The sequence below is a fragment of the Danio aesculapii genome, chromosome 17 (genome assembly GCF_903798145.1).
Source record: "Danio aesculapii chromosome 17, fDanAes4.1, whole genome shotgun sequence".
NCBI lineage: Eukaryota > Metazoa > Chordata > Actinopteri > Cypriniformes > Danionidae > Danio > Danio aesculapii.
The window spans coordinates 25,930,338-25,945,881 of record NC_079451.1 but is presented as its reverse complement, the minus strand read 5'-3'; the positions used below and the strand labels follow the sequence as shown (position 1 = coordinate 25,945,881).

At 40.4% G+C, this 15,544-nt stretch overlaps 1 protein-coding gene across 1 annotated transcript; it reads right to left on the bottom strand.

Annotated features, from left to right (window-relative positions):
• Window positions 1–6,953: 6,953 nt before the first annotated feature.
• calm1a (calmodulin 1a) lies at window positions 6,954–15,370 on the bottom strand. Its single transcript, XM_056476618.1, has 6 exons — window positions 15,257–15,370; window positions 11,015–11,045; window positions 10,729–10,872; window positions 8,793–8,899; window positions 8,305–8,440; window positions 6,954–8,050 (listed from the first exon to the last, which is right to left on the bottom strand). Exons 1-6 carry the CDS (start codon window positions 15,257–15,259, stop codon window positions 8,022–8,024), a joined length of 450 nt encoding a protein of 149 aa, XP_056332593.1. The 5' UTR covers window positions 15,260–15,370; the 3' UTR covers window positions 6,954–8,021.
• Between the last annotated feature and the right edge of the window lie 174 nt (window positions 15,371–15,544).

The following is a 15,544-nucleotide window of genomic DNA, read 5'->3' as shown; positions in this document are numbered from 1 at the left end:
GATAAATTGTGTCAGTGTGAAAACCAGTTTTTTGCATGACTTGCAATTATATTTTGTGAAGGCATCTTCGTGAATATTACAGTAAACGTATAGAGAAATTAGTGGATATTATATTGAACAGTTCATACATGCATAAATAGTTTTCTCATAATTCTTTCTCTGGTTATGTACGACAGACTTCAACCCTGTTCCTATGTTAAATTGACTGCAAAATCACAATCAGACCTGCCTCCATCTAATCAATAACTGGTGGATTGAATCAAGAGCATGTCCTACAATTTCATTTTCAAAAATCTGTTTCACTCTAGGGCTTTTCACACATGAAATAGTTAACCCTGGTTTATTTTGAAAAGTATACAGTTTCCTGGGTTATCATGCTTCATTTGAAAACTCCTCATTGGTTGTGTCGCAATCAGCTTCCTTGTTTGCTAGTCAGGTCATGACATTCTCATGTCACCGTCAATGTATTAACTACCCAATCAATAGTGAATCAAGCTTCTTACTGTCTTTAGCAGTGCCCGATTTTATGTACACAACCTACTGATTCACAGACATATATCACCCTGCAGCCCAAGACTGGTTGCTCACTGAAGCTCAGCAGGGCTGAGCCTGGTTATTGCTTGGATAGCAGAGCACATGGGAAAACTAGGTTGCTGTTGGAAGTGGTGTTTTTAAGCCAGCAGAGGGTGCTCAAACTGCCGTCTGTGTGAGTTCTAATGTCCCAGTATAGTGATGTAGACTCTATACTGTCAGTGAGCACCATCTTTCGGATAAAGGCTGATTAATACTTCTGTGTCAAGCGCATATGTATGCATCGGCGCAGCTTTCGAGTGGTCACATAGCCCTTGCTGTCGTTGACGCGCACCTCTCAAAAAATGTAACACGTAGTTGCACGAAAGATTGGTTAGCTTGATACCGTTGACGAGTGTGGGCAGTGCTGAGAGCCGCTAGTGCGATGGAGTGATGGTTTACAGGTGTGGAGTCCCATAAATAAGCTCACACACACACACACACACACACACACACACACACACACACACACACACACACACACACACACACACACTATGGCCAATTTAGCTTATTCAAATCACCTATAGCGCATGTCTTTGGACTGTAGGAGAAACCGGAGCACACATAGGAAACCCACGCGAGCACGGCCAGAACATGCAAACTCCACACAGAAATGCCAACTGACCCAACCGGGACTCGAACCAGCAATTTTGTTGCTGTGAGGCGACAGTGCTAACCACTGAGCCACCATGACGCCGCAAGTTAAAGTATGCAGTGTAATTCCTGTAATTAAATGACATTTTTAGCATGACTGAAGTTTCCAAATATCTTTCCTGTAATATTGTTTCCATGGCCCTTGTTGTGTCTCTCCATGTACCAGTTTGAAATCCTTGTCTTTTCATCTGAGCAGGTCAGGGTGTTAACAGATGACAAAAGCTCCTAATACATTTCGTGCCTTGTTGCAATGTGAGCTGTTCTGTAGGCGCGTGACACACAGTCTGTTTTCTCTCATGCCCATCCCTCTGCCCAGCTGGAGGGCTGCAGAGCTTGCGTTTGATTGCATGTGCTTTTAATGCTGCTGAACCCTCGGTCAGGTATAAATTAAAAATCCCCTGCCGGGCGATTTGAAAGCTTAGGGGTCGAGAGGGAGCCGTCGGGATAAGGTGACCCTATTGGCACAGTATGAATACAGAGGAAATGAGTGAATGACAGGCCTTTAGAGTGCTTCCATGTGCGCGCTTAAGAAGCACACTAGATAGAGAGCACCGCGGAGGGAGGGGGAGGAGTCTGGGAGAAAGCATTTGACAGAATCTGTTCGACCAAGCATGAGTAAGCTTGTGTTTGGAATAGAAAAAGACCCCCGAAGCAACACGAATTAAAGCTGCAGTGTGTCATTTCAGCATCACTGAAGAGTTGACTTCTGATTGCGATCTCTAATCTGAATAGCACAGTTTTAAATGTCCCAGTCCATCATGCTATACTCAGCTGAGGTCACGGTGTGGGCCATTGAAGCATTGAACTGAACTGACTGTAGATTTAGATGATAAGAATCAATGGGATGTGACGGAGTATGACCTTTCATCAATTTACACCACTGACGAAGTCTTCACAAATATTTTGCGTGTGTGAATTTGTTCAAAATGGCACTTCAGAGTATGTCCAGACATAGATACTGTGTTCAGTATTCAGATTGTCTATATGCATGGAATACTTGGATGGCTGAGTACATCATTATTAGCTCACTGTATAACACTGTATCCCACAATGCAGTGCACTGTTTGACCTCCTGTTATGTAATGTATGAATCAGAAGTAATATCAGCTGCCAATTTAAATATAAAAAAATAATAAGTTTAAAACTAAATAAAGAAATATAAGGCTTACAAATTACAAAATATGATCAGCACAAAAAAAGTACATTAATAAATAGTATTGCATTAAAATATCCAAATCCCACTGGGTACTTGTGTACTAACAGGGTGTCCGTGGGGTCTTATAAAGTATTAAAAGTTGTTAAATCCATTTAGAGAAATTTAAGGCCCTTAAAAAGTCTTAACTGCTATTTTACAAGGTATTACATCTCGTATCAGTTTGCCTGAAGTTAATCTTTGAATTAATTTTGGAGCTGAACTCTGCAGGAAGGTAGATCTTCAGGAAAAGTATTGGGCAACCGTGCCAGACATGATTAATGCACTATATAAACGCATATTACTTAATTACTAACCCAGATTGGAATAAAAGATCTGCCACTAATTCCATTGCATATTTGTATTCCTTTAACTTTCTTCTTAATTGCCTGGTTTTAACTTTTGATCCAGAAGTTATCTTTAAAATAAAACGAAAATACTAAATTTGTTTAGAGTAGTGTCAGGAACACAATTTAACCAAAGAAATTGATCAAAAAAATCTTGCAGTGCAAGTTAAAGTTTTCCTTTGGATTAGTTCCTTTGTTCATCAGGGGTCGCCACAGCAGAATGAACCACCAACTTAAGGCCGATTTATACTTCTGCATCAGACACGTATGGTCTGGCACAGCCTTCGCACAGTCGCATAGCCCTCGCTGTGGCTGACGCGCTCCTCTCAAAAAATATAACTACATGTCGCAACAATGCGTAGCGCAAGCGTGGGCGGTGCTAAGAGCTGCGAGCCTGATGGAGCGATTGTTTACAAGTGTCAAGTCAAGTGAAGGAGCTCCAGATGGAGACTTTTGTTTTGTGTTTACCTTATGATTAATGCTGTTGCACGTCCGCCTGTTCCTGCTGCTGACTGAGCGAGATTTAGCTACTTGTAGTGTTCAGAAAAAAAAACAAAAAACCTGCGAAGAAACTCAAGAGGAACAAAAAACCTACTGCCATCTAGCGTTTCAGAAGTGTTATTGCAGAGCAACACAAACAGCACGCAGAAGTATAAATGCGCAAGGCTTGCGTCGTGGGTCGCGCCATGGAAATTTAATCTTTAAATTAGTGCTGGGCCGTTATCGGCGTTAACGTGAGACTCTTATCGCACGATAAAAAATATCGCCGTTAATCTATTCTCAAAGTTGGGTTGGGAGCTGGGTCTATTCTACGCAAGCTATGACGACTTTCTCCTTGATAGTTTAGCGCGGATGTATACCTGACCGGTGAGCCGTCTGACAAAGTGCCCTTCTGAATCAAATCAGCAGCAGGATGCCTGACTTTAACTGCAGTTCGGCAGTTTCACTTTAACTCATGAACATTTCATTCATACGCCGTGACAAACTGGGGTATTAGACGCAAATGAGGGGTAAGGACTAGCGAGAGTGTTATAGAATGTAATAACAGTTGCCAAACGTAAAGAAAAAAATTTCCGCATTTCGCGGTGTGTGTGTTTTGTGTGTGTGTGTTTTGTGTGTGGTCCTTTACTGACAGCCGCCTGTGTCTTGGATCTTGTCAGAAAATATGGCAAAAAGTCCTATATGACGGTAATAGTTTGATTGCAGTGTTTACTTCAGTAATGCCACTAATATATGCATACTCCATGTCTTAATTCTATTACTGTTTAGTTCAGTTATGACTTTACTCGCATTAAGGTAATCAAAAATCTCTGTTTACATGGTAGACTCTTAATCAGAGAATTGTTTTAATCATAATAAAATCGTATTAAAGTATTGTTGCCCATGTAAACATACTCAATGTTTGACACACCGTCAGGGCTCTGTGAACTTGGCATTAAGAAGCAGCATTTTCTGTATTTACATACTTCAAAAGAAAGTATGAAATCGCTGTTTAGAGCTTATGTAGGCCTACAGTTCAACATTCATGTTTAACTGAATAAACAGTTAGTAAACACAAGTACATCTTATTGAACATCATTTATTTTCATCACCAATTATCATAGTAGAACAGTTTCTCAAGCAGTTTGTGATGCATTTTGGAAGAGATTTATTGTTTGGGTAGCACACATATTCTGTATGCCTTCGGCAGAATTCAAATGAGCCATTTTAATTTCGAAATGAATCTAGATTAAAAAAATTATCTATGCCCACCTATACTTTAAATATTGGGATATTGTCGTTTTTCGGAAATCGAAAGAAATCCTGTTAGATTTGACATCACACTGCTTTGTTTACTTCAGTAACCAGGGAAACATTGTTTTTCCTGCTGTTCTATAGGTGCCAACCTGCTGGAGTAGCATTTTTATTCAGTATATGAATAATTAGTTTACAATCAGTATTAAGTAAATATACTGTAAGTTAAAATGTCAGCGATAAAGTCCAAAAATGTATGGAAAGAGTCTTAAAAGGTATTGAATTTCATTCTCTGATTCCTGTATATACCCTAAGAACGCATGTAATCCCGAATGTTTACAAAATATTGTAAAACAGCGAGATTGACCACTAATTTAGACTAGAGTCTAGGAATTTACATTAAGTGAAGTTTAGTTATAAACTAATTGAGAGGATCACGTGCTTATGATTGCTAGCGGCTGGATCTGCATTATCCAATTCTCAATGCACCAATCAGACGACTCCTAAGCTACTACAAATACCCTGGGTTACGTACCACCGCTATCTTCGTTTTGAAGAATCCCCCCATCCACCCCTACTCCTCCTTCTTCCTAGATGGGTGACACGGTGGCCCAGTGCTTAGCACTGTTGCCTCACAGCAAGAATATCCAGGCTTTACCAAACCAGCAGACATTTCTGTGCGGAGTTTGCATTTTCTCCCTGTGCTCACGTGGGTTTCCCCTGGGTTCCCACCGTCCAAAAAACATGCAACATAAGTTAATTGACTAATTCAAACCGGCACTATAGACATGCTCCTAGTAAATGGTTATCTCTCAAGAGCTATCACTGGCTGTTCATTGGTTATTACAGCGGGGGAGTTCTCGAGATCTACCTGAGCTGAAACTCCCCTCTCGCCTTGCAACGGGAGGGAGCCCCGGGCTCGAGGATCTTATGAGCTCAGGGCTCTCTCCCGGGACAGCATGCCAAACAAGCTTATAATTAATCATCAGCTAAGTGTGAACGCTTGAATTTAGAATAAAATCCTACAAAGTGAAGCTGCGGTCACACTTGTCTTTTCTCTCCAAAGACTTTCATTCATACACACGCGAATACGTCAGACCGGAAACGCAAGCTCAAGCGACAAGTTTCACAGTTCGCTGCGTTGCAATGTTCAAGCTTAGTAAACTCTGACTTCCGAAATCGCATCACTTAACTGTGTGAGACCAACTGAAGATCAAAACATGACCTCTCTGGACAGAAATTTAAATTATGGACCAATCGCTCACTTTTTTAATTATCTAATCATCTTGTTTAATCCCGCCCCTTTTAGCAGCACCGTACTACAGAATTTCACAAGCTCAAACTTTAGTGTGATCACAACATCATTATTTTAGTAATTAATAATTAAATTAGAAATAATAATGCAAATAATTATGTTTTTAGTAATAAAAACATTTGATTAGTAACCTAGAAACATTGTGCATGATTCCTAATGGTATTAAAGTAATAAATATAAAATATTTTACATTGAAAAATATTTTCAAAAGGTTTATAAACTAAATCAAATATTTTCAATGTGGTCTTAGACACCGTCCCCTTTTGTGTTGTGCCATTCGGCTGTGTAAAACATGCACCGTTTATTTGGGATGCTATGGCTGCTCTTGCTCAAAGATTCTTCACATAAAGCTATAGAAAAGAGTGAGTGTGTGACCATCCAGTGCCTGAAATCAAACCACAAAAAGGACCAGGGCCATATTCTTCATATTTCAGAAGCCTTCAACCATTCTCAGCTTATTCTTCTTGGATGAAGTAACAAATTCAATACACACACGCTTGGCCACGTGCAGCTCATCAGTCAGAGGGGCAGAGAGATGTGGGCTGTTAGCACTCTCTCTCTCCTCCCACACGCCTGTCACTGGATCCTGTTTCTCACTGCTGAGCACATAGTAGACGCACAATCATCTCCACACCCCCCGAGCTCAGGCTTTAAATAGCTGTAAATTAACAGTGAGCCTGAAAATTGAGTGCAAAACTCACGTTAAATCCAACGCCAATGATAGATTGGAGGAATGCGAACAAATAATTCCAGTAATGAAAGGACACGCTGTAGAGATAAAACCTGCCTGACTACAGGAGGTGGATCTAATCAGCTGTAGACGTTCAGGCACACACACTCTTCATCTCTCCAGAGTCTCTTCTGCAGCTCCCACATGGTTTTTTTGATATCCCCCTCATCCACCAGAGCCACAGATCCAGGTTGCCAGGCAACCCCTAAAATCCCCAAAGACAGACGCGCTCAAGCCTGCACTCGGGTAGATCAGTGCTCATGCAACATGACACATATACACACACACACTGAGATGTACAGAAAAAGAGAGATGTTGCCATGGTGATTTCTGTAGGTTGGCTGTAAAAGCATTCTTAAATGCACCTTTCTATAGACGATGACAAAAAGGACAAACAAGATTGAGAGCTTCAAGTTCATGTTCTTTTATTGGAAAAAAAAAAAAAAAAAATTCTAAAAGACGAGCATGTACAACTTGGAATGAACATAAACAGAACTGAAGGTGGGCAGTCGAAACAAACCCCTGGTGGCCAAAAGCCCTCTTTTGCGCTCTCCAGAGAGAATAAACAAAATAATAATAATAATAATAATAATAATAATAATAATAATAATAATTCGACATGCTCACGATCAGAGCCCAGAGAAGAACTAAAGATTAAAAACATTTTAATGGTACAGTCAGTCACCGTTGCCCTTACCCGAAAAAACGCTTCCACGTAAGGTGAAAGGTCACGCCCTGAAACTCCCAAGCCACTCCCTCCCACTAAACGCCCCTACTAACGGGCACAATACACAAAGAAACAAAATTCCAAATATCCTGACATGCCAAACGTAGTTTAAAATCTCTTAACTGCTCATTTTTCTTAAAAATATCTCTTTATTTAGTTATTGAAGCAAACTGCAAAGGTCCCATTCATTCGTCCACTATGCAGATTCAGAAAAACCACCCTCCACCCGATCCCGCCTCCCCCGAAACCATAGTCAACCCTCTTTTAAAATTCTCCCCCAGAACGCTCCGACAGACATCGCTGAGGTTTTCCGCCCCAATAGCGGCTCCAGACTCAAGCTGCATGCATGTAAAACAGAAACAGGAAGTAGAAGACGATTGGCCAGCCCAAACATCGCCACTAGCAAATGGAACCAGTTAAGCAGTTCACCAGATGCTTTTACTTTAGTTTCTGAAGGTTCGATATCAGGATTAATTGATTGATCTTTTTCGTAGATGTCTAAGCAGTTCTTTGGGAACAGGACCACTAACCAGTACATGCAGGTCATTTATGTTTGGTTATGTCTTTTTTTGTTTTTGTGTTTTTAAATATATTTTTTCTATATATGGACATTTTCCTTTTTTAACATTCAGTTTTTTCTATACAGAAACAGTATGAATAAATGAATATTTTTGCGTAAGAGGTAAGTAAAACATTTGACTGATTTTTTTTTTTGTCTTCTAAAGAGGTCAGGAGAAAACAGAAGAGTTTCACTTTGCCGTCATCATTTGTACAAATTCTGTGGACAGAAACAGAGATGGACATCAGAGGTGACACTGGTAGGATCACAATATTTCAAACCAAACTCCAGACTGTTCCTTTAAATTCATCTCCATTTTTTTGTGTATACGCACACACAAACAGAAATAACCTTGCATGATCCAAATCCAAGCTACATTATTATAATTGAAGTGGCAATTTCTAAAAGTAATGTTTAATCTGCATTAAAAAAAAACTCTTTCCAGGTAATCTCAGCACACAGCTGAATCGTACCTTCGTAATTGACCTGACCGTCACCATCGATGTCAGCTTCTCTGATCATTTCATCCACCTCTTCATCCGTTAGCTTCTCACCAAGGTTTGTCATGACATGGCGAAGCTCTGCCGCACTGATGTAGCCGTTCCCGTCCTGACAGAGACAGACAGGATCAATAAGTCAGGCTGTTCAAATATTAAAAGCACTAAATCCAAAGCAGGTTTCAAACCATAATGACGTGTTGCGAAGGCATAATGGAGATTAAAAAGGAGAGGCACTGGTAACATTTTACAAAAGGAAGCAAAAGAGGCCATTGACAATCAAATGTCTTTGTAAAAATGGAAAAATCTCTGACTGGGTCATCTGCTTGAAACCAATGACAGCTTTATGTGGAACAAGGGCTTGTTATTTAGTTTTCCAAGAGTTGGTTTGTTTTTTCCTGCCTCCTCACTCTTTCCATGGCAGCAAAATACTTCCAACAATGCCCCTCTTTAGTACCACTGACCTTGTCAAACACTCGGAAAGCTTCGCGGATCTCCTCCTCGCTGTCTGTGTCTTTCATTTTCCGGGCCATCATTGTCAGAAATTCAGGAAAGTCAATGGTTCCGTTACCTGAAAACAACAGAAAATTATCTGATGTGGTCTTTTGTGTTTGGGAAAACCTGGTAGAGTATCCAAGAGAGCAAGAGAAAAGCAGCCTAGTAAACAGGGTATAATGAGGCGTAATGAGAGCTAATAGCACGTATTAAGTCTGTTTGGGTATCCTCTAGCTGAACTAAATCGGCCCTAGTTGACAGTCTCACTGATGCAAACATATCTATATAGGCAAAGACACAGGCATGATGAGCATGTTCGATATCCTCCATTTTCACTTTGAGTACCTATGCAGTCATCTTACACTCCTTTAAAGTTTGTTTAAAAAAAGTAGTAAAACACTTCAATATTAATACGTGGTGATGTACAAATTCAGTTATAGCATTTAAAAATGGTTGCAGATTTTAAAGTTATGATTAACCTACTCAGTTAAAGAATTTAAATCATTTGTGTGTATTAAAAAAAAAAATCCTAATTTAATAGCTAATTGAAATATAAACAATACAGGAAAGATGAGACAGTCCTGCTGAACATGCCCGTGTTTTGCTTCCCTTGAGGTTTAACCAAGCTGAGGTGGGATATTTCCATTACACGGGACAAATATGACATCCTCCTGTGTGCATGCGTGTGTGAAAATGATCACTACAGCCATTCCCATAGGGCTCACACTGCGTGTGTAATCTGACAAAGTGGGTGTAGACACGTGCTTATGTATGTGCGTGTGTGTGTTTTTCTTCACACTGCATGTTCTTCTCACTGAAGCTCTTCACAAACACTCTCCATTCCACTGCCACCACTGCCAAAGTGGATTATGTAAAGGATTCCATGAGGTCTTTATTACCTGCTGTTATTCAACGGGCTTTACTGCTGTCTGACCTACAAAAACGACTCCATAGCGCACAATCCCATCTGAAAATAAGCAGTATATCTCAGAAACTCTGCACGATCTAACAATACGAAGTGTTAAAGGACACTCTCTACAGACACCACAGCATACTGAAAGACTAATTACATCGGCTCTGTAACAAGAGAGGCATCCCAGGCGTATTACATTTGGTGCTATTTGAAAGCTTGCTTGCTTGCACACAAGCTAATTACAAAACAAGATAACGGTTTAATCAACGTTTAAACAACAGTTCTCAATAGGGTTGAGGCAGCTTCCGAGTAGAACCATACCAGAGCAGGATAGGCCAAAAATCAGCCTTACAAACCAGCATATGTGTACAGGCGTGCCAGGAAAGCGTTTCTAGCATTTGTGTGACAATTGCCTTCTAGGCATGGGACGATGACCATTTTCAAAGGTATACGGCGGTTTGGAAAAGTCAAGGTTTTAAAACAATCAAAATTTTCTGCTATACTGTTCCTAAGGTACGTGTACGATTTTATTTTATTTTTTTAGAACAACAGTATCTCCAGCAGAAAAAATATCCAAAGATGCCGTTTTAAATTGTAAAGAAATCTGTGTTTTTGGAACTAATAAAGACAGAAGTCGATGATTCATTTGAATTATTTATCTTGACATGTTTACTGCTCCAAAATACTTTAAATCTTTCACAAAATAAAATATATTGTGTTCAAAGAGAAAAAAGTTTTCGTTTTTTACCCAGACAATTAAAAAGAACATATTTTAGAGCAGTAATCACAATACCGTGATAATTTTATCCAAGGTCATCATACTGTCAGAATCTTATACCGGCCCATGCCCATTGCCTACACTACGCTTGTTATTTAGTTTTCCAAGAGTTGGTTTGTTTTTTCCTGCCTCCTCACTCTTTCACACTTGACCCCAACCTCAATATAGCACATTCTGACAGACAGCATCTCTATTTGTTGTGAACTCAACTCACCATCAGCGTCCACCTCGTTTATCATGTCCTGGAGTTCAGCTTCTGTGGGGTTCTGTCCAAGTGAGCGCATCACTGTGCCCAGCTCTTTTGTTGTGATGGTACCATCACCATCCTTATCAAACAAGGAAAAAGCCTCTTTAAACTCTGTGAGGAAACAGAAAAATTGTTTAAACCTCAAATATTTAAACTCGTGGAGTACTGAGTGCAAGTAGCTAATATTGTGACCATTATTCTTGGTATTGATGCTAATTCAGGGTATGTTTACACCACAAACACGCTGCCTTACCAGCAATTTGCTCTTCAGTGAGTTGGTCAGCCTGTAAATGGAGAAGAAGAAAAAAAAGTGATGAGTAAATGAGTGTCATAAACACATACAAGTCATCATTTTGTTTTGCCAAACGCATTAGCGTCAAACTGAGAAAACCCTAAATGGCAGAGATGTCCGGTCATGAAGAAAAGCAAGCGTCAAAAAAGCTGGAACCAACAACTGCATATCCAGAGTGTGCAATGAAAAAAAGCAATAGAGAAAAACTCAACCATAACACGAACATAATATCTCATTAGATTCATAAATCTTTCCTAAAACAATCTTTATTTGCCCTGTCACTTAATACTGATACTCAAAACTTCCTCTTTGAAACTCAAACCAAGACAACTTTGACCTAGACTGCGAAAACTGATAGTATCTCCCTAAAAGGTTGTTGAAAACCGCTAATTGTAAAAAAGAAAAAGGTTTTCTTGAAAATTCAACCTTTATGCCATCAAAACGAATGTCTGTCAAATCAGCCACCAGCCTCTTCGCCTTGGGTTCGTTGTCCCAGCAATCAGTCTTTTTTACATCTTGCCTGTCCATTTTCACCGGTGCTTTCCTGGGTTTGACCTCAGCGGTGGGGCTTTTCAATGAGGTCAGGCCGTCCACAGAACCTCGGACCATCACTAGACCTTCTGACAGGCACTCGGCCCGTTTGGCATTTTGCACGCCTTGGCGCCTGACATCCCCAAGCTCAGTTCGGCACTGCTGCAGACTATTCTTCAAATCCTGGACGTCTCGCACCACACTGTCAATGCGGCTGTTGGTGGAGTCCACCAGCATGTGCAGGAAGGACTTATAATTTCTCTCCTGTAGCTCAATCAGCTCTTTATAAAAGAACTGCTGCTGGTCGAGGAGATCGTAGACCATGCATAAGGACACAGATTCCTCCTCAGGGTAGAAGATGGGTCTCTTTGGAGGCATTCTGGTCTCTGTGAGCAAGCAGCGATGATTCTGTCTGATCAGGCTGATGAACAATGAACCCAGAGAGAGCTCACCTGACCCTTGAGGCCAGTGTTACTGTACCAACCTCCCAGGCCGCATTGGGTATCTTACAGCTTGATATTGGGACGATTTCTGAGAAGCTTAATGTCAGCAGCTCACTACAGTTACAAAGCCGAGGGTCAGGGATCGTTTCCATTATTTGAGGTGCGCAGGTGAATCTGCAGGTACATAGGGTGACAGCTGAATCAAAGGAGAGTATTAAGGTCTGTCTGTCCAAATCAAGCAGGCCGTCACTTCAACCTTCTCCTGTGGTCATCTCGGTTTACAGCCAGCTGTGGGTTTGCATTTATATCTCTTTGATCATCTGAGTGACATCGCATCTCGGCTAATTGTGCCAACACCTCTCTCCATCTGCAAACACAATGGTTGGTTTTACCTTTCCCTGAGTGGATGCATTCTCTCAACCATCTCACTGTGCTTTTGGCCAAGTTTGTTTCTCTCTTTCAGTTTCTCCCTATGGGTCCTGTTAGTCTGAGAGTTAAGGATCCGGGGAGCTAGCAGAAAGATTGGGAGTTCATGTCCAGGTAGGGTTAAACTATGACTCAGAGAGTTACTTTAGTCCTGCCCTATTATGACTATGTTGTTGTGCAAGACATCACATTGCCTGTTGTTCCAATTAGTGTTATGTACATAATTCCCTTGGAATTTAACCTAAATATGAACATATGTCCCTTATCCTTAAGCCCTTGATAGAATAGAAAATAAAAGCCCTTAAATAGAAAACAAAACAGGAAAACAGTTAATAATAAACAGCATTATTACATTCATTTTATATTTATATAAATAATTCATTTTGACTTTAATAAATGCTAAAAAAAATAGTATGATTACTGATTTGAATCACTCTTTATTTTGAAATAGATCCAAATGAACCAGAAAATCCATTAAACACTTTAGATACTCTGAGAAAGCTTTCAGTTACTAATAAAATAACAGAACTTTAAATTCTAGAGGAAAAGCTGCATTAAATACTACAAATTATTCCTGATGGGCCTTGCCTATAAAGGATTGTTTCTTTTCTCCAGCTGATGGGGAGAAAACAGGATCCTGCACCTCTACTGGAAGCCTTCCAGGCAATTTGCCATCCAGCAATGCTTCAAACATTGCACACCACTGCCAGGAATCTGGCCTGGATCTGAAAATGCTGCACAACGTTGCCTGGAATCTGGCCTTGATTTAGGAGTCGCCAAGCGGCAGGAGCAGCTGAGCATAAGCTGGCCTGATGCTCAGGACACCCAGTGTACGATAATGAGTGTGGTATTGCCACTTTCACACCATGTTAACGGGGAGTCCCCAAGGCCCTTAACCATCATGCCGCCAGACAGATGAAAATGCTCTACAGAGTCTATTTCCAGTAACTGTCTCTCTGCACAAAACAAACAACACTATAGCCACAACTTCACACCCAAGACAGGAAGAAAACTTAAGATTGCAGCTGTGAAGATGGCTTCCTCATGAACTAAGCCAAATGTGTGCTGTGAAGACAGCAATCCCTGAAAAAGCCATTTATTTAGGGCCGATTTGGCCATTTTATCTCCCTGACAACTCTGTAAACTATTAAGGATAATTATAGAGAGTTTTGATCCTGTACTGATCACTGGGCAGCCAGTCAGCTCTACACGAGCTAAAGGTGTAATTATTGTTCGAGCATTAAAAAAAGTTCAGCATGACTGTCATATCAGTGACAATCACAGAGAATGGCAGTATAAAGAAGCACAGACACCTGCATTATAGGAAAATATACAGGGTTGTTTTTCTCACAGGGGCACACTGAATCTCATGGCACTCTTGCCCGTACAGGTGGGACAACAAGATTACAAGATTAGAGCTGCACCATGGACAGGAAGATCTTGAAGACACAACCCAAGGGAGGAAACAGACCTCTCTCACAGCAGTTAACCATTCACAGCTCATCGCAGAACTGAGATAATGCTCACCAAACAACCCACAGGCTTAAATAACACCCAGAAAAAAAAATTAATACGCAACCTTCTGGCAGCATGCTGTGGAAAAGCTGAACCAGAAGGGTTTTCATGGACTCAATGTGTCGGTACTGACTTTTGTTGAACTCACTCAGGACATTCTTTCCATGCTTTGTGAACAATGTTTGCTTTCTTGAACTAAAACGCACCATTTGAACAAAGGTTTGCTTATTTTCTCGGTTGGCATCCAGCTGTACGATTTATGCACACAGCACTGAAGTCCAGATAACAAACAAACCTGTTACATTTACAAGAAATTAATCAAAAGTGTTTGCGCCAACATAAACCAATGAATGAAGTCAGTGTATGTTTCTAATCTAGCTTATTTTACAAGATCTGACAGTTGTGCAAACCAATAGAAGCGCATCACAGATAAATTCAATGATCATACACACATGTAACAATGCCTTGTGTTGTCTTCAAAAACGAAACAACGCTCTACAGCCAAAAGAGCCCACGTAAGAGCTGCTTAAATGGATCTTATTCATTACAGTTAAAACTTTAAGAAATATATCCCAATGATTCAACTAGTCATCAATTGTGGAGAACACAAAACCTGACAGCGCCAGTCACCATTCACTTCCATAGCATCTTCTTCCATACAATGAAAGCGAATGGCGACTGAGGATGTCATTCTGTCTAACGGCTCTATTAGTGTTCCAGTTAAGAAGAAAAGGTCTGGAATAACAAGAGGGTCGATAAATAATGGCAGATTTGTACTATTTGTTTAATAAACTGTCCCTTTAGGATATTTCTATAGTGATTATTGACTGGCCTGATTTTGTACAGGCGCTGTCAATGATGTCTACATCAAAAATCATTTGCTAATGCAAAACACATGTGGTCTGAAACATGTAAATCACAAAGGAAATAATAATGTGATTTTTTAAATAGTAACGTAACGTACGTGAGCACAGATCATCTGTCTTCTGCTGTCCAGCTCATCACACCATAATAAAACGCATATGTCATATTTCCTGCCGCACTATGACATCAATAACACCGCAACACGTTGAAAATAATAACGGACGCAGGCATCGCTTGCAAAGTGCATTGAAATACGTAATAGCGTCTGATGAATGTGTTGTTGCACGAGCGCAGTAATGTTAGAGGCAGGCAGGTGGTTACGTTAGACATCATATGTATATACTAACGATCATAATGCGTTACATTAATAAAACATAGAGATTATTTCATAAATGAGTAGTGTATGATAAATGCCCATACTTACCATATCTGAGGGTGGAGAGTGGACTGGGTTTGTTAATCTACTCTAGACTGCAGCGATGCTCCGCTTTCCGTTAAAGCTCCACCGTGCAACTGTCGCTCGCAGAGTATTGAAGGTGATCCGGTACTATATACATCGGTGTATTCCTCCGCCGTACGGCCCCTATCACTCACTTCCGCATAGTGCAGTCGTACGCCCCGCCCATCTTCTTATCATAACCGCTATGAAGAGAAAGTGTTGTTTAGTTATGTAAAAACCTAATAATGATGTACAAGCAGCCGGATGAACAAT

Excerpts from the sequence above, each read along its gene's own strand:
- calm1a (XM_056476618.1), bottom strand. Across the intron at positions 10,873-11,014 it reads CACTGAAGAGCAAATTGCTG|AGTTTAAAGAGGCTTTTTCC; the intron begins GTAAGGCAGCGT and ends GTTTCCTCACAG. Across the intron at positions 8,051-8,304 it reads CGGTCAGGTCAATTACGAAG|AATTTGTACAAATGATGACG; the intron begins GTACGATTCAGC and ends TTCTGTCCACAG.